The sequence below is a fragment of the Chelonoidis abingdonii genome, chromosome 24 (assembly GCF_003597395.2).
Source record: "Chelonoidis abingdonii isolate Lonesome George chromosome 24, CheloAbing_2.0, whole genome shotgun sequence".
Classification (NCBI taxonomy): domain Eukaryota; kingdom Metazoa; phylum Chordata; order Testudines; family Testudinidae; genus Chelonoidis; species Chelonoidis abingdonii.
This window is the reverse complement of record NC_133792.1, coordinates 10,350,221-10,370,896: the sequence shown is the minus strand read 5'-3', so window position 1 is coordinate 10,370,896 and position 20,676 is coordinate 10,350,221. Positions and strand designations below refer to the sequence as shown.

At 49.1% G+C, this 20,676-nt stretch overlaps 1 protein-coding gene across 1 annotated transcript in view; it reads left to right on the top strand.

The window, feature by feature from the left end:
* The window catches only part of ASTN2 (astrotactin 2), a 660,907-nt gene that overhangs the window by 189,090 nt on the left and 451,141 nt on the right, over positions 1-20,676 (top strand). Inside the window, exon 4 of the mRNA XM_032797631.1 lies at positions 6,690-6,839. Within this exon, the coding sequence (XP_032653522.1) occupies positions 6,690-6,839 (150 nt within the window). The remainder of the gene's footprint in view (positions 1-6,689; positions 6,840-20,676) is intronic.

Below are 20,676 nucleotides of genomic sequence, written 5' to 3'. Positions count from 1 at the left end.
ACATCTTGGCTAGGCCTTTAAACCATTGGGGTAATGTGCAGGGGGTGCATGCTACATAACCTCGCTAGGACTGTGGCATTCACCTCAGAAACAAGGAATGGAATGAAGCTGAAGGAACAATTCAGGAGCAGGAGGGGCGGTTGAGCTGGCACACTTAGTGAGCAGTGGTTTTAATTCTAAAACTACTTTGGCCAGCACTGAGAATTGCCAGGAGAGGCCTGTGACTATAGTTTGGGACGCTGTCACTGGGCTGGTCTTGTTGAGATGGGCAGGACAGGAATAACTGAGGTCACGCAGGTCAGAATTGAGATGCCCAAACAGAACTGCATGGGTCCAAGGACTAGACACAGAGGTGCTGCGGGAGGGCTTTATTCTTAAGTCCAGAGTAGATGATGCTTGCACAGCCCCTGTTTTAACTCCTTTTTATGTCTGCACAGACGTTGCCTGATTGACAGCTGTGCATGGCGACTGTCTGAATATTTGTCTCCTGGTCAGTATGGTGTGTACCCCTTGTACCTGATACACAAGAGTTACAGAGCTGGCTGGAGTCTGGCTCTTTTGCTCAAGCTGTAGAGACTCAGGCCTTTCGCTCTGGGGGGTCCTCAGTTCAGTCCCAGTTTGACAGCCAGGATCGTGCCCATCACACAGGGCTGGCCTTACCAGGAGGTGAAGCCAGACTATGGGGGGGGGGAGGGGCACCACTAGGACCCAGAGTTTCAAAGTTTTGGCCCAAGCGAGGGGGCATAGGGACTTCATTTGAGCTCTCCGCCTCAGGTGCCAAAATGTGGGCCAGCCCTCCTATCACGCGTACAAGCCTGTGTGAATTCTATGAGGGGGGCCAAACTCCTGTGTGGGTTTCATGGACGGTTGTAGGGTGTCCCTGGAGAAGGGTGGGGGCATGTATCCTGGCACTGGTCCACTCTGCCGGGCCCTTGACCTCGCTAGCCTCTTCTGCTTTCCCTTCATCTCTGCTGACAGGGAGCAAAGGAGCCTGGCTGATTCAGATTAAGTGCAACAATCCCTCACTTGTCAATTAGAGGGTGGTGGTGGTTGTTTTTTTTGTCTGCCACACTACTTAGATCAAACTTCAGCTGTTGAGCCCACACCAGCAATTTGGGGAAGCGGGGGGGGCGGGGGGGGGGCTGACTGCTTGCTACTTGAAATGTGCAAGGTACCAGAGTGGAGATAACTTTTGAGTACTGGGATTCTTCCCCCTCCACCCTCCCAGACCCAGACAGATGAGTGAATGGGAATGCGGGGGAGGGGTCACTTTGCACATAGCCGACAGCTGGGATTTTCCTTCTGTGAGGATAACACCTCCCTGTACTTGGCATCCACTGCAATGACAGACATTCAAACAGATGCCTCTGGATGGATGCGTCTGTACAGTGCTAGATGGGGCACAATCACCGCCTCACTGCTCATGCCTGTCAGTGCCAGCTGAACAAAGGACGTAGAAAGGCCATGACCTTTACAATACTTAGCTAGCTGAAGATTCCCTCTCATGTCTCATCTAAACCCCCTCTAATCTCTCGCCCGGCCTCCTTCCAGCAAATAAGCCTTCTCCCTGCGGTTCCTAAGATCACTGTACTACTCGCGCATGTTACATATTACACAGCCCCAAGGTTCGAAGAAATTGCCATCTGTTCACAGGGAGGCTTTGCTGCAGCTCAGTCCCAAGGCAGCTGCAAGAGGAGGGGAGAACTCAGACTAGGGAACGGAGTCACTTCGGAAAGCAGGATAATGTCCCGTCCCTTACAGTTTGCTGTGGGCTGTGTATTCCCGTCTGGCATTACTCACCTGCAGTGCCTCTCCTTGGCCTATGCCCCTGGAAATGGGCACCGTCCCTTCTCCCATGATTACACAAACACCACAGCAGAGCTGTCTGAGGTCCCTTGAAAGGGTTACTCTTAGGGCAGTCCTCAGCCTTCTCCACTCTGAGCTATTGCATCATTGCTCCTTCATGCGTCTCATTTTAAATTGTATTTGCTGCAGCACCGAGGTACAATGCTTGATGTGCATCCAAGACTTGCAAGCTTTCCTCCAGGCTAGTGGAACGCTCTGTGTGTATGTGTGTGTGTGTGTGTAACCCTTCACAGCTCAACTGCTGCTGCTTGCAAGTAGGGTGACCAGATGTCCTGATTTTATCGAGACAGTCACGATTTTTGGGTCTTTTTCTTATATAGGCTCTTATTACCCCCCACCCCCATCCAGATTTTTCACACTTGCTATCTGGTCACCCTACTTGCAAGAGAGTCCTGCAGCTTCCAGACAGGAGTGGGAAAAAGCCTCCTACATTCAACCAAACCCTTTTCAGAGCCCTGGAGAGGAACTTGAGGTTGCCCAGTGCATGGCGCAGCTAGCCCACGTGCATACAGATCTCTGCTCAGATTGACAGCATTGAGCATGCAGCTGAGGCAGCAATTGGGGGATGGGGGGGCACCTCCTGGAACGCATGGGAGAGGCTTCAAGGGTTTGCTGATGTCAGGCATCTTCAACTGCAGTACCTTGGGGGCTGGAGCAAATGGGGGTAGAGGCGGTCTTGCAAAGGAGAAAGCCTTTTAGCACAGCTTAAACAGACCTGTGCTGGAAACCTTGGTGGAAGGCCCACATAGATGGAGCACTGCCTTTGGGGGAGGGAGGGCATGAAAGCAGGTTTCCCTGGCATAGGATAATATCGGCAGGGAGGGAGGGTCACCGCGTCTGCTTTGTCGTATGAGGACAGGCCTGGCTTGGGGCTCCTCATCGGGGGTTTTGGGAGTCAAAGCAAGGGAAGGACTTGCGTGCTGATGTGGCTGCTTGCTTGTATTAACATCCCAGCACTGGCCTGTAACAGACACGGCCTTTTCATTGAGACTGATGTCTCAGCCCCAGCATTAGAGCTTCGCTTGCTGCTCGGCATTCCTCCCTCTGAGACAGCAGCTCCTGCCTGCTGAGTCTCATCCCATCCCGGAGCTGCGGCTGTCTGCCCTGATAAGCCTTCTCCGGAATGGGAGCTCTTTAGAAGTTTGGTGTTTGGAAGTTTCGGGTGCATTATCTCTGGCTCCGGTGAAACCCCTTTAAAGGAACAAGGAATCATCAACATGTCCAGCAGCTAATGGTATTAGGAACGGTGCTGTCACCCTGCTGAGTGTGAAATTATACTGCCAGCAACAGAAGGGCAGAGCAGACCCTGATTACATCTGAGCCCAGGGGAGAGGGACCTGTCGCCACGCAGGACTGGACTGCAAGTGCCCAGATACTTTATCTCCTTCCCAATCACTTCCAGACCCTCCTGCCCACATCCTCCACTCACAAGCTCTTGCTTCCTGGGGAATTAGCCTCTGCTCCTTGAACACCTTGTGGTTGCCAGTGCAGACACACATGGCTCAAGGGACCTGTCATGGACTGATTTGGGTGCATGTACAGCTTGGGTGACACTGTCTTGCAAGCAGTGGAAAGGGACCCTGACGTAAATGTCACATGCATCCTCATTCCCCTCCCTCCCTCCCATCCCCCGTGCGTGTAATTTTTGGAGCCTTCTCTCTCTCCTCCTCCCCCCCCCCGGAGTCTCAGCGTTTAAGCTGAAAACTTGGCTAGGTTCACAGGCTCCTTGTCCTGCATGAGTGCCCTCCTATTCCCTGTTAAAATGGACTCTGCCCCATGCTGGCAAGAGAATTGGAGTCCATGGCCCATGGCTGTTACCGATCCCAAGCACCCCAGGTGCCAGAGTATTTCCAATTAAAATACATATCTGATGCATCTCAGCACCGGGGAAGAGCAACGGGTTAATGCATTAGTTAGCCTTTTAATCTCTGCTGCCCAGTATAAACTGGAAAGCACTAGCTCGAATAAGCTTCACCAGTCCACTTCTCCCTTCCCCCATGCTTACACAAACACCGCAGCAGAGCTATCTGGGATCCCTTGAAAGGGTTACTCTTAGGGGAGCCCTAAGCCTTCTCCACTCTGACCTATTGCATTATTGCTCCTTCATGCGTCTCATTTTAAATGGTATTTGGTGCAGCACCGTGGTGCAATGAGTGATGTGCATCCAGGACTTGAAAGCTTTCCTCCCAGGCTAGTAGGACGACTGCTTTTTTGTGTGTGTATGTGTGTGTGTTTGTGTGTGTTTGTGTAACCCTTCACAGCTCACCTGCTGCTGCTTGCAAGTAGGGTGACCAGATGTCCTGATTTTATAGGGACAGTCACAATTTTTGGGTCTTTTTCTTATGTAGGCTCCTATTACCCCCCACCTCATTTGTCCACAGTGCCAAACCGCTGCACCCTTCAGCAGAATGCAGCACGGCTGGGACCCTCAGAAACGCAGGGGATTGGCACAGCTGGAGTCGGGGGGGGGGTGAAGGAGGGACTCAGAGTGCTGTAAGGATGAATGTTTGATTGGCAGAGCTGGGGTGGGAGGGTGAAGGAGGGAGTTGGGGTGCTGCGGGTCAGGATGGATGTTTGATTGGCAGAGCTGGGGTGGAGGGGTGCAGGAGGGAGTTAGGGTGCTGCGGGTCAGGATGAATGTTTGATTGGCAGAGCTGGGGCAGTGAAGGAGGGAGTTGGGGTGCTGCGGGTCAGGATGGATGTTTGATTGGCAGAGCTGGGGCAGTGAAGGAGGGAGTCGAGGTGCTGCGGGTCAGGATATGACATTTGGTTGGCAGAGCGGTACTAGGCGAAGCACCTCTGCCTGGCATTAGCCTAGCTGTATGGCATGCAGGAGAGGCAGTGAGTGTCCAAATCCAGACCATGGGCAGGACACTGCGATAGAGACTATATTGCACATCATAGTGAATGGAAGAACGCAAAGCTAGGAATGACCTAAACAAAGCCTAAAGAGTGAGCCAATCAGGGCTTGGGTGAGGTGGGCCAACACTGGGTGTGTGCATGGCCCAGTGAATTGCTCAGCAGATGGCAAGGATGGTGGTGAAGTCTTTATGAAAGGAGCCCCCTGAGTGTCTAGAAGAGGGCAAGGAAAATGTCCTGCATGGGAGCTGTCTATGGGCTGTTTATTCCTAGGGCTGGTGACCTGTGCCAGCTCCAAAGCAGGCCAGAACTCCGGGGTTTGAATGGCTTGTGGAACTGATAACAAGAAGACAATGTGAAATTCAAAATGGATGCAGGAGCAGAGGCTGGTGTTCTGCTGATGAACATGTTTAAGGAAATACCAGGGAACAAACAACTTGCCCAAACCTGGGTCACTCTATAGCCTTTGAAGAGGCCTGCACGAGGCTGGCTTGGTACTGGAATTCACCATGCTTCTGTGCTAGTGGTTGCATTATTCCCGCTTCTCTGCAGGCATGACTTGCTGATGCATTAGATGGAGCAATTCTAATTTATTTTCATTGCAGCTTCTTAGGTGTGTGTATGTGAGAAAGGGCAACGGTCCTTTAAATACGGAGAAACATTCCCTCGGCGTATGGCATGGCAGGGCCCTGTTTTCCACGCTTAGCTGCTGTCACTCCCCGATGGAATTTGGGAGGAGGGAATTTTCTGCTGGTGCCTGTTCAGTTTGGGAAGCCATTGTTGCTCCCGGTGAGCCAGTAGAAAATGTACAGAACTTAGCTTTGGGTTTGGGTTTGCTGCACATCTGTGCCTAGGCTGGGATCTGACTCTGCTGGTCCCTCATGAGTGTCAGTTCAAACGAACCTAGAACCTCAGTGTGAAGCTTGGGCAAAATCCCTGTGCTCCACCTGGCTTGAAGCGGTGAACATCTCATCGCTTTGCAAATCCTCTAATCAGCCCCGGCTTTATGTGTAGCTAGGCCTTGGTTCTCTCAAAAAGCTTGCACATCTTCGGTTCATCTGGAAGTTCCCTAGGCTGAGCCCGGGAAAGTGCAGTCCTACTTAGGGTTTCCTATGACTATTCTAACACTGGCCATTGATAGTAAAGTTCACGGTCTAGGAGTGTGTAAGGACACTTATAAACCAGGCAGGATTGTGCCCAGTACTAGGTGAGGGCAAGTGGGGAGGGCAGCACAAAGAAACTTCCCTGCCCCTCGCTCCTCTGATCATGGAATAGGTACAATCTGGTCCTTGCGCTCAGGGGAATGCCAGGACTCCACAAGGTTGGTGCTGCACATAAGGATGGCCCTACTGGGTCAGACCAAAAGTCCCTCTATCCCAGTATCCTATCTTCCAACAATGGACAATTGCAGGCCCTTCAGAGGGAATGAACAACATGTAATCATCAAGTGATCCATGCCCTGCAACGATCCCCTGGCAGAGTTTGCAGACACCATCCCTGCCCATCCTGCCTAATAGCCTTTGATTGACCTGTCCTCCAGGAACTTAATGGCACTCCCAAAATAGGTGGGTAGAAGGTGGGGCCATGATGAGATCCCTCCTGCAGAACTGGCCCAGACGGGGCAATGAGCTGTTCCTTTGCAGCAGGCATGCTCTCTGCTGGGCAATGTGGCTGCAGAACTCTCCCAATACAGGTGTGTGCCTGAGAAATGCAATGAATGGCCTGAAATGACTGAAAGGGTTTGAGTCTCATGCCCCTTGTCTGCACTGGGAAGCCCTGTCGCCTGTCTGGCATGAGGCGACTTGACAGATCTGAGCCTTTGCTTCCGAATGACCAGTGCTGCCCATTGCTTTGGCTCTGCACGGCTCTGGGTGGGTGCATGCCCCAGTAGCCGGCGCCGTTTAGCACCTCAGCGCTCGATATCCACACATCTTTTAACCTTCACCCCCTTGGCCACATTGTAGCTGCTGAGATGACGCAGGAGACGGTGGAGTCCTTGATGCAGAAGTTCAAGGAGAGTTTCCGAACCAACACGCCTATTGAGATCGGCCAGCTCCAGCCAGCCCTGCGCAACACGTCGATGGGGAGGCGGAAACGCAGGAGCAGACCCCGAGGTAGGAACTTTCCCTTTGGAATGATGTCACACTTCCTCCTCCTGTACCATTGAACCGGTCATGAGTATGGAGACAGTTGCTTCCCAGAGGTCAATGCACAAGCCTGTGGCAAGCCGGAAGGGGCTGCATAGGGCTCTGCTGGGGCTCTCTGCTCACTTGACCACATGGGGAAACATAAACTTAGAGGTGTCACAAAGTCCCTCCATAGCTTGGTGGGGGAGACAGCACCCTGAAAGGATGTGCCTCAGATTGTAACAGGCGGTTGGGGTGGTGATGGTTGGGAATGGGGTTGGCCCATGTCTCAAAATCTGATTCATTCTGGTGCTTGATCCTGATTGGTGCTAATTGTCCCTTCCAACTCGATGAGCACTTTCAACTCTTTTTGAAGTTGGCAGAAGCTGAGGGCACTTAGCACCTCTCAGGATCAGGCCTATAATGTTAGTCCTTAAAGTTATGATCCCCACAGATGAAGCTGTGTGTAGGAACGGGATTTACAGGTAAATGAAATTCAGATTTTGTGCAAATCTTTTTGCTGTTTGGGGGAAAAAATGGTTTCCTGATAACCCAAAATTAATGTCATTGTGATTTCCACAATTGCCAATCTTTGACCTATAGAAATAAAAGGGACGTGTCACATAGCTCCACTGGAATCAATTGGCTGGAGAGATGGCTTCAGACAGACTAGGGAAAACTGTGTTTGCTTTAGAATAATGGTGTGAGAATTAGCATGTACAATGGAGCATGTTTATATGGATTTCAAAGCATAAGACAACATGGCCTGACAGTATGGTTTGGTTCGAGGTGCTGTTTGTCATGCCCGCCTCACCCCGCTGCAAACGTTCTAGATTTTGACTGGTTATGATCCTGTTCTTAGAACTTGTCAGTAGGGGTAGAGCTGTACTCAACAGCAGGGGGCGATGTTGCTCTTCATTGTGAGTATGCACTGATGTAGGTTCCTGGTTACTCTGCATTGTGGGCCTTGTACGTTACCATGCATACAGTTGGTGCCTGGCTGCTGATAACCCAGTGGCAGAACATTAACGCCCAGAGAAGTCACACGGTCCCTCATGCATTAGCATCTGGCTATTTACTGACTCAGGATGAAATGTTGAAATCTTAAATTTTTGCAAACCAAAAATCCGAATAAAACTTTGGCTCTGGTCCATTGAAATGTTTTGTTTCAATAAGTTTGAAACACTTTTTGTTTCAACTTTGACCATTTAAAAGTTTTTGTTTTTAACATTGATATAATTTGCTTCAATTTCCAAACTAAACGTCATTTTGAACCAGAAAACTGTAAGTTTTCATTTAGAAAATGTAAAAACAAATGTTTGGACAGTTTTGAAACTTCTGGGTTTTTTTTTCTTGTCAAGAAATCCTTCAAAATGGACCCCGGCCTGCAGAAGAGTGTTGGTTTAGATGGATCAGGATTTTCCTACTGAAACCCCCCCCCAGCAAGTGGTCCAAAGTTCTCAACCAACTCCGTTCTTAACCTTTCTTCACCTCACGACTCTAGATCCCAGAACCCTGCTCCAATTCCCATGGTACTTCAAAGGATTCCTGGCTCCTACCACTGCTGCAGTTACCACGAGTGATTGCAGCTTGTGCACACATACCCAAGCCAGCTGAAATCTAGCTACTTTGGGTATTGGACAGGGCCGGCTTTAAGCCGATTCCTCCGATTCCCTGGAATCGGGCCCCGCAGCTTAGGCGTCTTTTTAATTTTTAAAATATTTTTTTTTACTTACCCAGCAGGGGGTCCGCTCCAGGGTTTCAGTGGCACTTGGGCAGCAGGCGGGTCCTTTGGTGCCGCAGAAGACCTGGAGCAGACCCCCTGCCGCCGAAGCCCCGGACCGCCGCCGGGTATTCGAATTGGGCCCGACTGTTCATAAAGCCGGCCCTGGTATTGGAGCAATATGCTCTTCAGAGCAGGCTGCTCCCCAAGTAATTACCCAGAGTTCCTGGTTGGCTTGTGCAGGCCATGCTGAAACATGTGCAGTCCTGGCTTCCCTGCCCTGGTACCCCTGCTAGCTAGAGTTTGGTTGGCTGTGTCAGCCCATGACTGTAGTAGAGACACCCTTGGAGAAGTGACCCACTCACTCTGTGTCCCCAGTGGGTGCTGGGAGCACAGGAGATCAGAGCTCCTGGGTGGGGTCAGTCTGTGGGCAGAGCGATTGCAATGCTTGCCCTGCAGGGAGCGTGAGTGTGCTAGCAGGGTGTGAGGTACAGCCGCCCCCCTCCCGGTGTCAGACCCTGCTCTACAATGAGGATGGGGTCTGGGTGTGCAGTAGGAATGGGGTGAGTTGGTGCCAATTCCGTCCCTCAACGTATCAAGGACAGGTTCTGTTACTGCAGCAATAAAAACCCTTGTGCTGCCTTTCTGGTTTTTCCTGGTGAGAACTCCACTGGTGGCTGAGCCCATTTGCCTCCAGCCATTCTCTGCACCAGTCCCGGCGGGCCAGACCTGCTGCGACTCTGGAACTATCCAAGTCGCTGTCAGGGATGTGGTTTGCCGCCTGGCTTCCCCTTCAGGGTCTGCAGGATGCGATGGGCAGCATGGCCTCATTTGCAGCTGGCGTTCTGGCACTATGCAGAGAACACATGGTGTCCTTGTCCTTCATTAACTCACTTGCCTCGTCATGGAGGCCTTCAGCCTTTCTGGAGAAGGTGACTCCTCAGCGGAGAGATCCTGGGCCTGGCTTTCGTAGCGGCCATTAAGACCTAAGTGCTCCGAACTTCCTCCTCTAGCCCTCCCTCCCACACTTTTCTGGTGTCTCTGCCTCCTGCCCAGCCATACATCAGCCATGCACGGTACAGCACTCCTGCCACACTATGCCTGCCTCTCTGTAATTCTCCTACAGAGGAGAAGAGACAGGCTGGGCTGTAATGAATGTAAAGCGGGTTCTTTACTTAGGCTGCTGGACATGGAAAAATCTCTGTGGCTCTCCCTGGCTCTCTAGCTCCCATACTGCCTAACTCAGCTTGTGCTGCTTAGTGTAACACTCACATAAAGTATCAGAGGGGTCACCGTGTTAGTCTGGATCTGTAAAAAGCAACAATGAGACTTCTGGCACCTTAAAGATTAACAGATGTGTTGGAGCATAAGCTTTCGTGGGTGAATACCCACTTGACATGTGTCTCACGAAGTGGGTATTCACCCACAAAAGCTTATGCTCCAGTACATCTGTTAGTCTTTAAGGTGCCACAGGACTCTTTGTTACTCACATAAAGTATGAATGTCCCCCTCCATTGGCTAGTCTGCATAGAGCATGATAGCCCACCCATGCTACCAGCTAAAGGAGTTCCTTTTAACTCACATGGTTGAAATTGTGTGGCTTGGTTCTGAAGCTCCAGGGTTCAAACCATGCTGGAGGTTGGCAGGGAGAGGGAGGTCGTTTTATGACTTTATGACACAGAGAACCTTCCCTTGATTTAATCGGCCATGTGGGTGCCTAGAGCAGTGCGGGTCAGCTGCACGGCTTTTTCTGCAGCAGTGTTGGGAAGCCCAGGGAAAAATGCTTTCCTCTCTGTTTACTGTAGGTTTTGTTTTTCATTTATTTATGAGCCTGAAATGTGATCTTTTATTCTGGGTACATTTTTCCTGTGGTAGAGGACTTGAGAGGGCTTTTTTTTTTTTTTTTTTTTTTTTTATTGTAGCTCTGGCCATAAATTATTCACTTAGTGTGAAGAAAATGTTCTGACTCTTTAACTGGTCTAAATTATTTGGTTTAGTCTGTTGTAGTTACTCAGATATGCATCTCTGTATTTCAGAGCAAAAGTGGATGACTTTGGAGTCAGACAGGCTGCCCTGTGAGATTCCTCGCCCCCCCCCCCCATTACCTTTCCTCTCCTTTAAAGCCCTTGACGGGGAGACATTTTCTAGTCATCCCAGCAGCTGAGCAATGCTAGCAATACTCTCCACCAGTGCTGCTCTTCTGTTGTCCAGAGGTGTTGCTCAACTAACCTGAAGTGCTGCTCAGAACCCTGGGATGGAGAAACTTTCCCAGCACCCATTAGCCCAGGAGTGAGGGCCCTGAATCCAGATCTCCAGCATAAACTCTCACCCACTTTCTAATGGCTCTCTATTGCCCTGTGACCATCGGACCACCTGGGACTCGCGAAGAGATGTCAGCAGCCTAACACTGTTTGCCTTTAGGAAAATGTTCCTTGTATTCAGCCTAATGCTTCCTTTTCTTAATCTCCCCACATTACTCCTAGTGAAAATCCCAGCAGCCCTCCCTAACTGGTAACCTGCCATGCATACGATCTGGCCGTTCTTGTGACTTGATGGCTGTTGGGCCTGCTAGAGCAATGGGGGGGAAATGCCGGGCAAGTGTTAGCTTGAGATCTCCCAGACTCTTCCATTCGTGCTCCCCTCAAGGGAAGCAAATAATCCTCTGCTGGACTGTTCGGTTCCCTCATCCACCCCTCTTTCCCAGACATGTGCCTTCTGAATGTGAGTGCTGGGCCACAACAGAAACTGGAGAGCGGGACGTGCTTGTGCTCTTGGCCTTGGCAGGGGGTTTCAAACTGAACCCTTCCCTTTTGCCTTTCCAGTTCAGGACCTACTCATGTAACCTTTCATAGTAACATTTCCTCACACTCCCCTGCCAGGAAACCTTCACATTCATCTATGGAGAGAGACCCGAGCCATGCGAAATCAAAGCCCTACTCCTATGAAAATTGCCATGACCACGTGTGGTCAGAACCTTGGTTTTGTGTCTCCAGTAATTGATGGCTCCATCAATGTCACAGCGTTCCCTACCACTGAACTCAATCTTCTATACTGGAGTCTTGTGTAGTGCTTTTCTTCCATTAGTCCTACCCCCTCTGGCTTAAGCCAGCCTGTGAAAAGCAGGGTGGTTTGGAACCAGAGCTCACAGCTGCTTTGTCTATAAATCTTCCCTGATGTGCTTTTCATTGTATTTTACTTTCCTGAAAGGCTCTGTCTCCTTCAGGGCATTTGGGTGCACATCTGAAATATGTCGGGTTTCTTATTTCAGCAGCAGGCTATGCCTGGCCCATAAGTGCAAAGCAAGTCCTCACAAGCCCATATGTTGGAGGGGAGCTTTCCAGTCTAGTCTCAGGTGGTGCCAGATAACAGAGGAAAGTTGGGAGGAAGGATTAACCAGCCCTCCGGGTGTCTTCCTGAGCTTAAGTTTAACTTCTCCTGGTGACACTGAGAAGGGTGAAGTAGGCTAGAGGCATAAACCTGTCTGCTGTTAAAAGGGGGACCTTTGTAGGCCAGAAGTACCAAGGAATACGCCTAGTACTTGTGTCTCTGTGCGTGTCAGCATGGGTTGTTCATAAAACCAGGTCGGTCTTCAAACTCTCCCCTGCTCTCCACTTCTTGAGAGGCTGGCTCACTTCACTGTTGGCAGGTGGGACTTGGGTACCCTCTGCATCTGTCTCCCTGTGTCTCATTCGTTAGGGTAGAGGATTCTTGGGGACCAAGCTGAGTCATTCCATAGGGAGAGCTCCCCTCAGCAGGAAGGATAGAATCCACCCGGAAATGGAATCAGCAGCACAAGGCCATAACAGTTAAAAGAGGAAGGAGGAGAATGGAAAGTGTGATCAGAAATGAGATTAGGGGCTGGGAGTTGGAGTTACTGAGTTTTATTACGATTGTCACTGATGCTCTGTGACCTTGGACAACTCACTCACTTGTCTCATCCATAAAGGCAGGATGATGCTTCTCTCAGAAGGGTAGTATGGGGCTTAATTCATGGGTATTAAGGAGGCGCTTTGAGATCTTTGGGTGGGAGGCAGCATGTTCTTCTGAGACTCTCCTTTCATGGGAAAGGCCTTGGATAGAATGTCCAGGGAGGAGCAAATGCAGACCTCACCACTTGATCTCTCACCTTCTTGTGTGACTTCATTTCCTCCAGATCATCTCCATGCTGCACGGTCACCCTAAGCCCTTCCTCCCATCACGGCCCAGGCTCTTGAGTTCAATAGGGATGCTATTAAGATCAGTAGCATGCTGCCTTCATTATTCAGAATGTAACACGCCCCATGATTTTCAAAAGTGACTAGTGATTTTGAGCCCAGCTTGAGACACCTTCAAAGGCCTGATTTTCAGAACTTGCTTAGCACCTACCCATGGAAAATCAAGCCCTTTATGGTGTCTCAGATTGAACTCTCCAAAACTTCATGCACTTAGTTGTTTCTGAAAATCTTGGTCAGGAGCTCTGTGATGCTGTTGCAACCAGGCATGTCTTTTTCTATTCATTTCTCAGCTCTTCTCCCATTTTGGAAGTTTTTTGTTTTTATGGCTTGCGTTTAATTGCTCCTCTGGTGCGTTAGCGATTGGAACACTATTGAACATTAAGGTTAAATGATGATATCACAGCTCACTATGTTTGCATTTTACATGCATTTGCCAACACAAACCCTTCGCCTCATTAATCTGCAATCTGATTTTTTTTTTCTCCCCCTAAATGAAATTGTCCGTTTGGGATGCATTTATTTCCTTTTAACAGCTGCGTGACAATTCTGCTGATGGAGTTTGCATCCAACTTTGTTACTGGGTAGTGTCAACTTGGCCTGACGGATGTGTGTGTGTAATTATTTTCTCGCAGTTTGATTTAATTAATGCTTAACCTCATCAGGGTCCTACAGCTGGAGTGCTCTCTCTGCAGGAACTGCTAGCTGCAGAAGGATTGCCTTCTTCCCCGAGAACCTCTGAGCACCTGGCTTTAAAAAAAACAACAACAACAAACTGCCACCATCCCACTCAACAAAAACAAATGGCAAATAAACTTCCCTTGCTTTGCTTCCTCACGCTAACTGTGTTTAAACGCTTACCTGTTGTTTGCCATTGTATCTGTTTTTTTGCTAAGTGTTTCTAACAGCTAGGAGAAAGGTTGTATTTCTCTGAGAACATTTGACTTTAAAAAAAATCTTTTCCGTTTATAGTATAATCTAACTTTATTTTGAATAATACAAAGTCTCTTCCAAAATACTTTTTATCAAGTGTCCTGCATTTAGAGTTAATAAATATGAGAGAGAGGAAAAAAGAGGTATAGGCACAGAAGGGGGCGGGATGGGGGAAGGACACCTTGACTGAGGTTTGTAGGTGGGGAGCTGACTAGACAGAGGTTACAGGGAGGCTGTTCCAAATGGTGGTAGTTGCAGTGGAGAAGGCTCTTGTGCATCGGGATTGTGGCCTAAGGAACAGAGCAATGTGCTAGAAGATAGGAGGCCTATATGCTATGACCAGCTCTGCTACTGTCCTGCTATGTGACTTTGGGCAAATCATTTGACTTTCTGTGCCTCAGTTTCCCTCTCTATAAAACAGAGGTAGGTAGTGCTCTTAACCTTCCTTTGTAAAGTGCTTTGAGCGCTGTGGACTGAAGAGGTTGCATAAGAGCTAAGTATTCATACTATTGTTTGGGGGAAAGAACAAAAGAGAGAGTGAAGCCTGGGTCTTAAGCGGTCATCTGAGGTAAATCGATGGCAGGTTATAACTAGATCTGGGCTTCGTTTGTGGTGATGGGTTTTTGTGTTTTTTCCAGAGGACAGTGCAGACTTGGGTCGACCAGAACATTTTGAGAATTTCCCAAATTGCGTTAAGGAGGTGCCAAGTAAAACTCCAAATATGGGGGGAGGGGGAAATCAAAACATTTAATTTCAGCATTTTTGAAAAGTTTCTAATTTTTTTTATTTAAAAGAGCTTTTCATTTTGCAATTTCCTTCAATTTTTATTTAAAAATGTAAAAAAAAAACACCTCACAACAGGTTTAAAATCAAATGTTTCATTTAACATACAGATTTTTTCCCAAACTTTTTGGTTCATCGATTATTATTATTTTTAAATTTGTTTGAGGTAAAACTGAAACAATTTTTGTCCACGATTCCCCCCTCCCCCCGCACCACAACCAAACTGCCAGCAGCAAACTGAAAACATCAGTTATTTGCACAGCTCTAGTTACAGCAACAGAGACTGGTCTCACTGCGGAGATGAATAAGGAGCTGACAAAGGTGTTTGAGGCTTGGAATGTGGGGGGAGTTACTCAGGTTACATTCTTAGGTCACGTTTTTCAATGACAGTGGCTGGTAAGTACGATGGACCCCTGTGACTATTGTCTAAGGAAAAATAATGTTTACAGCTAGGTGTAAAACTCCAGATGTGTTTGATTATTAGTCTGTAGTGTTTATTTGAAGGGCATCTGTTCATCGATATGCTAATTGGAGCAGCCTCTGTCTGGGTTACCTTGCTCCATTGTTTTCAGGCTACCTGTGTAGGAAGTCGCTATCAGTGCTTCAGTATGATCAGTCCCCAACTCCATTTTTACTGTACATTTATATGGCACCTTTTAACATAGTGTATCCCAAAGCCCTTTACCTACTGTGGACTGTTTTCCCAGGAAGTGCTGGGCATCCATGATGCCCATTTAGATTCACCTTCTGCTGAAATGCAACCTGCTCTGGGGTATAACGCAGCAGCTGTTGTTAACAGAACACACCCATCCTCTATACAGTTGTTTAAAACAGGAAGTGAAGAAAGCCATATTCAGCTGGAAACACAGCAGGCAATTTGAGGAGACAGAATATACTTGGAGCTCAGCTGAAATGTGGAACTCAATGCCCCCTGCAGGGAAGGAGTGTGACATAGTGGTTAGCGCACAGGACTGATTAGGAGTGGGAAAATATGCCTTTTGGGATGAGTGACAATAGTCAAATAGGGGTGTATGGCGCCCTCTACTGGGATAGATGGTTAAAAACAGCACAGCTGGTCAGAAGGTTTTTTAAGGCACAAGAACTGACAATCTAACAAAAAAGCAAATCAAAGTGAAAGCTGCTTAAGGCAGCTGAGGGATTCCGGCCTCTGAACATAAAGCTGTTGGTGGATAAAAGCCAACACTGAAATATAGTGGTTATCTAAACTGCCAAAGGTAAATAAAGAGGTTCAATGAGCATCTTTCCTTTTTAAAATAAATAAGTGATTAATAGATCCTGCTGCCCAACGGATAATTTACTGTTGATCAGGGTTGTCTTAATGCATCTAGAAGTCTCAGCTGCACCATAATTTACCAGAAGTTACTGATACACGTGCTAGGAGGGGGAATTGGAAATCCAGAAGGAAATGAAAGGAGCATTGCAGCTTTCTCAAACCTGCATCCCTCGAGTACCTGCTTCTCCAGGTACCTAACCCCCCTTGGCTTCCCATCCCCACCAAAGCAGGACTGGATGTATCGCAGAGCACAGCATGTTGGGGGAGCCTCATGGGTCTGTCTGTGTGTAATCAGGGGCTGGAATTTGTAAACCAGCCTGGTTTTGGAGCGCAGAATCCTGGATCTTGCTTCCAGATGTCCCATATGAGCTGGATGTGTGGGGCACGCCTGGCACAACCTCAGTCAGACAGGAGCCAGTTCCTGCGCCTTTGGAAGGCACCCTAAATATATCCAAAGCAGCCTCCTGTTGGCCAAGATTAAAGGACACATTGATTCTTTTTTAATTTTCCCTTAAAAAAAGTTAAATTGCAGCGTTCTGCTCAACTACTCCAGCCCTGCAACACAGCACTAGGCTCTTCCTATCAAGTTGTTTTGTAGAAGGGCTTGGAGGTAGTTGGGCTGGTTGTCACTGCATGGCTTTGATTAGGAGTCCTTAGGTTTGCTTGGCTTGGTGCTAGAGTTTAGAAACTAGTTCATTCACTGGAGACGGGCAGGGGAGATGGTCTAGCTAAGGTACTTAGATGACACCAGTTATCATATATACCCTAGTATCTGAGAACCTCACAATCTTTGCTGTATTTATCCTCACAACTAATGTTGAGAAAATACTGATTTCCCGCCCCCTCCGTTTCTGATCAAACCAAGAAAAAACAATCACTTTTTTTTTTTTTTAACAGAAACTGATTTTTGCCCCCTCATGGAAAATAGTCGTCCCCCCCGCCACACACACACACAAATCCCACAAAATTCTTTTGTGTCAAAACCGAGCTTTTCATGTATTGATTCAAATGGACATTTGTGAATAGTTTGCATTTTTCAGCAAATTCATTGGGGTGTGGGGAGTGCCCACCTCTCCTTTCAACACCCCATGATGTCAGGCTGTTAACTTTATTTTACAGACAGGGAGCTTAATTACATAACAATTAAGTGACTTGCCTAAAGTCACTCGGGAAGTCTGTAGCAGAGCAGGGAATTAAACCCAGGTCTCTCAAGCCCCAGACTAGCACCCTAACCACTGGGCAGTAACGCCCTGTCACTGTGGTGGGGAGGGGCTGTGGAAATAGCACGAGAAATTCCCCTTGTGTGGGATGGGCAGGAAAGATGGAAACTAAAGCTTAGTGCCTTGGGCTTAAGGATATGTGAGCAGGGGTGGTGGGGCCGTGAAGGGACGGCTTGAGAGGGTCCTTGAGCATGGCCTGCGTGTAGGGCCCTCATCACGTGGCATCCCCGGGGTGGCTCTGCTCTCCGTAGGGAAGGCACGTCATTCGCCCAGCCTGGAAGGGAACTTGCGGGGGGGGTTCAGTTGTTTATCTTGGTGCTGAGTGAACAGACCAGCGAGTTATTGTTTCCTTTTCCCTGAACCAGCCCCACCGGCCGTTTTTCCAGGAGCTCCTTGAAGGCTGTGCCTTTGATTCCATTGCTTTCTCCTCAGAGTCTTGTTCTGCTCTGTGTTGCAGGTGCCTTTTGAAGCCTCCTCCTTTGAACGTGGAGCAATGCAGAGGTAGCCAGTGGATGCCTCTGCTCCGCCAGCCATAATGATGGCTGACCAAGCTGGCTCAGGAGGAGAATAGCTTTCATCTCCTTCTCCCCTATCCCTCCCATTCTCCTGGTGATCCTGTATCAAAGGCTAGCTGGAGAAACTCTGTCTGGCGCTGTTAGGCACTTTCCAGAAGACGAACGATCCCTGGGAGGCTTATCTTTAAAATCTCAAGGTTTCGTGCTTTTTGTGTTTTTGGGCGGTGCAGGATAACACTCACCATTTTGTTCTGGCAGCTAGAAATGCGGGTGGAGGAGGAGCAGCTGGGGGAGGGTGGATTGCCAGAAACAGATGGACTGAGTGCGGTCTGAAGCCTGGAGGGTGGAGGACAGGATCGTGTAACGACGTGATGCTAAAATTATTACCAGGCAGCGCAGGTGCAATGGCTACGATTAAGCTTGTCCAGCACTTCCTATGGTAAGACCCTGTTTTAAGTTGTGTACACCTTTGTCAAGTTTTAACCGGTCAAGGTGAAATGTTCCATGCTGAGTGTCTTCCTTGGGCTGAATTTCTCTGGAAATTTTCAGCTGAAATGGCTCTGCCACTGCCAAGGCGAGGGGAAAATGTATTTGTTTTGTTCAGGGTTAAAAAAATTCTTACAGCCGTTTGACTGGGAAGTGCTAGTGCCCCCTTGCTTTGCAGCAGGGACTTGATATTTGGCAGGGGAATGGCCTTTGGGTCAGGGATGTGCCTTGTGCTGTTTCCATGGGGGAAACAAAAACACTCACATTTGGCCAAGGTCTGAACCTTTGAAAAATCCCAGTTCACACTTGCTCAGCAGAGACTTGTTAGAGTTCGGCAGCCAAATTCTCTGAAGACGCCGTCTGCACTGAGCATGCTCCATCCTCTCACACAGCTCCTGTGTGCCTGCCAGACTGTGCATGTGCCATGCCCACAGAGTGACTGACTGTGAGCTATGCTCCTGGGGCTGATCGGGATGGTCCCGGCAGTAGCTGCTGTGGCACTGGGCACGGGAACGAAGAGCAGGGAGACTCTCTCTCCTGTGCTTTCATAGTTCCCTCTGCCGGCACCCAGGAAACATGGAGGAAGTAGGCTATCTCAAATGCACAGCCTGGAGGGAATAGCCTGGGGCAAGGAGCTTGGGGCTGAACTGGAACTGGGAGCTGCTGCAGGGGGGCAGGAGGAGATTGGAACTTGCTGGGGTAAAGAGATTAGGAGCCCACATGGGGGAGGAATGGGTGTGTCGAGTGGGGGGAGGAGACAGCCTGGACAAGGAGCCTGAGTGGGATACAGTGAGACTAGCTAGGTAAGGAGCCTGGGATGAGGAGCCAGGAGGGAGACAAAGGCCTGGGACAGGCTGGATGGGAGGGTCAGTAGGGGTCAGGCATGGTGGCCATTGGATGGAGGGTTCTCTGACAACTGGAGAACACAACGTGGATTTGAACCCACAATTCCTGAGTCTCACATTCATTAGCTGCCAGCAAATATCTGAAACCCACTGGCAAAGTGTGTCTCATCCCCTTCTAGAGCTGGTCCTCACAGAGGATGACAACCTTCTACTGCTAGCAGTTCATTAGCTCAAATGGTGGATCTAAACGTACCAACCCATCTGATTACCCGTGTGAGTGTCAGTATGGTGCCAGGTGATTAAATTAGGTTTCCCTCCTCCCTCCAGTTTGCTTTTTTTTAAACCCACCAAATTGCACGTGCAAACTATGTTAAAAAAAATGGTAAGGTTGCAAAGTCAAACACTCAGCAGCTAGGAAATGCCAGAACTGGGGTTGCCAATGAAGCTCTAACTCACTGCACTTGTGCATCTGCATTATAATACAGTCTTTGATTGCATGACTACATGTTGTTTTTTCCTCAAGACCCCTGTCTCATTCACCATCTACATTGATATCTCATTCAAAAGCAGCAAGAAAACCTGCCCCGCTTGTCCCTGAGCTGAGATCCGTTTGAGAGAAGTAATGAGCTTGTAAATTTGCAAACAGGATTAGAGATAAAAGCACCTTTATTGAGACTTCTGGCTCCTGATGAAGATTTCAACAGGGTGGCTTCCACGTTTCCATGCAACTGAGAGACTTCTGCAACCCTGCTTCTGTCTTGTCCCTCAAATCCACGCTGTCTTATTGGCCTAGTTTAATAATGAATGTGACCCAAGTTGTAAAATTGAATGTAGCTCCTCTGTAAATGGGGAGATTCCCCTGGAAGTACCCCAGGGCGATGCATCTACTTCTGCCAGGGCTGGATTAGGTCCTTACACTTTAAATAAAGATGATCAAGGGATTGTTTATTGAACTCAGTGGGCATCTGCAAAGTCTGTTAACACCTGGATTGCAGGGAGATCTAGTCCAAGGCAGAGTCAATTTGTTTGTTCTTTTTCTCTCTGTCTTTCTCAGTCCCTGGCTACTGCAGCCGATGTCGTTCACAGTAATTTAATATTGGCCTGGGTAGCACCTGGCCAAGAAAGCCCCTGAAGGGGGAGCACAGCTGGTGATAGAGTATTGCTGTGAGCCTTTGTTGTGAAAGAGGCAGTGGTGTGTGCGCATTGGGGGTGGCTTGCTGCTCTCGCTCTTCCCCCAGCAGGCAGATTTCAAAAACAAACAACCCAGCCAGAATGCATCTTTCCCCCCAGGCATTTTAAAAATTAAAGCACAGTCTGGACTCTTCTTTTCAAACACCACCCACGCCCTGGGATACATGAAGGCCTCCAAGGGGAACTTGCGATGTAGTTAATAGACAGGTGGGACGTGAGCCCACTCCATTAGCCAAGTCCCAACAGGTGCTGTGTGAGGCACAAGGGAACATGTGGTTCCGACCCTGAGCAATGTTCTCTCTGATTTTTCCCATGCATGTGCAGAATGAATTTTATGTTCACCAATATGGAGGTGATGTGTGGGGGGTGGGGCCAAGGGGTTCAAAGTGTGGGAGGGGGCTCAGGGCTGGGGCAGAGGGTTGGGGTGTGGGGGTGTGTGAGGGCTCTGGCTGGGGGTGCGGACTCTGGCTGGGGATGAAGGGTTCAGGGTGCAGGGCTGGGGCACAGGGTTGGGGTGTGGGGGGTGAGGGCTCTGGCTGGGGGTGCAGACTCTGCGCTGGGGCTGGGACTGAGGGGTTCAGGCCTGGGGCAGAGGGTTGGGGTGCTGGGGGGTGAGGGATCTGG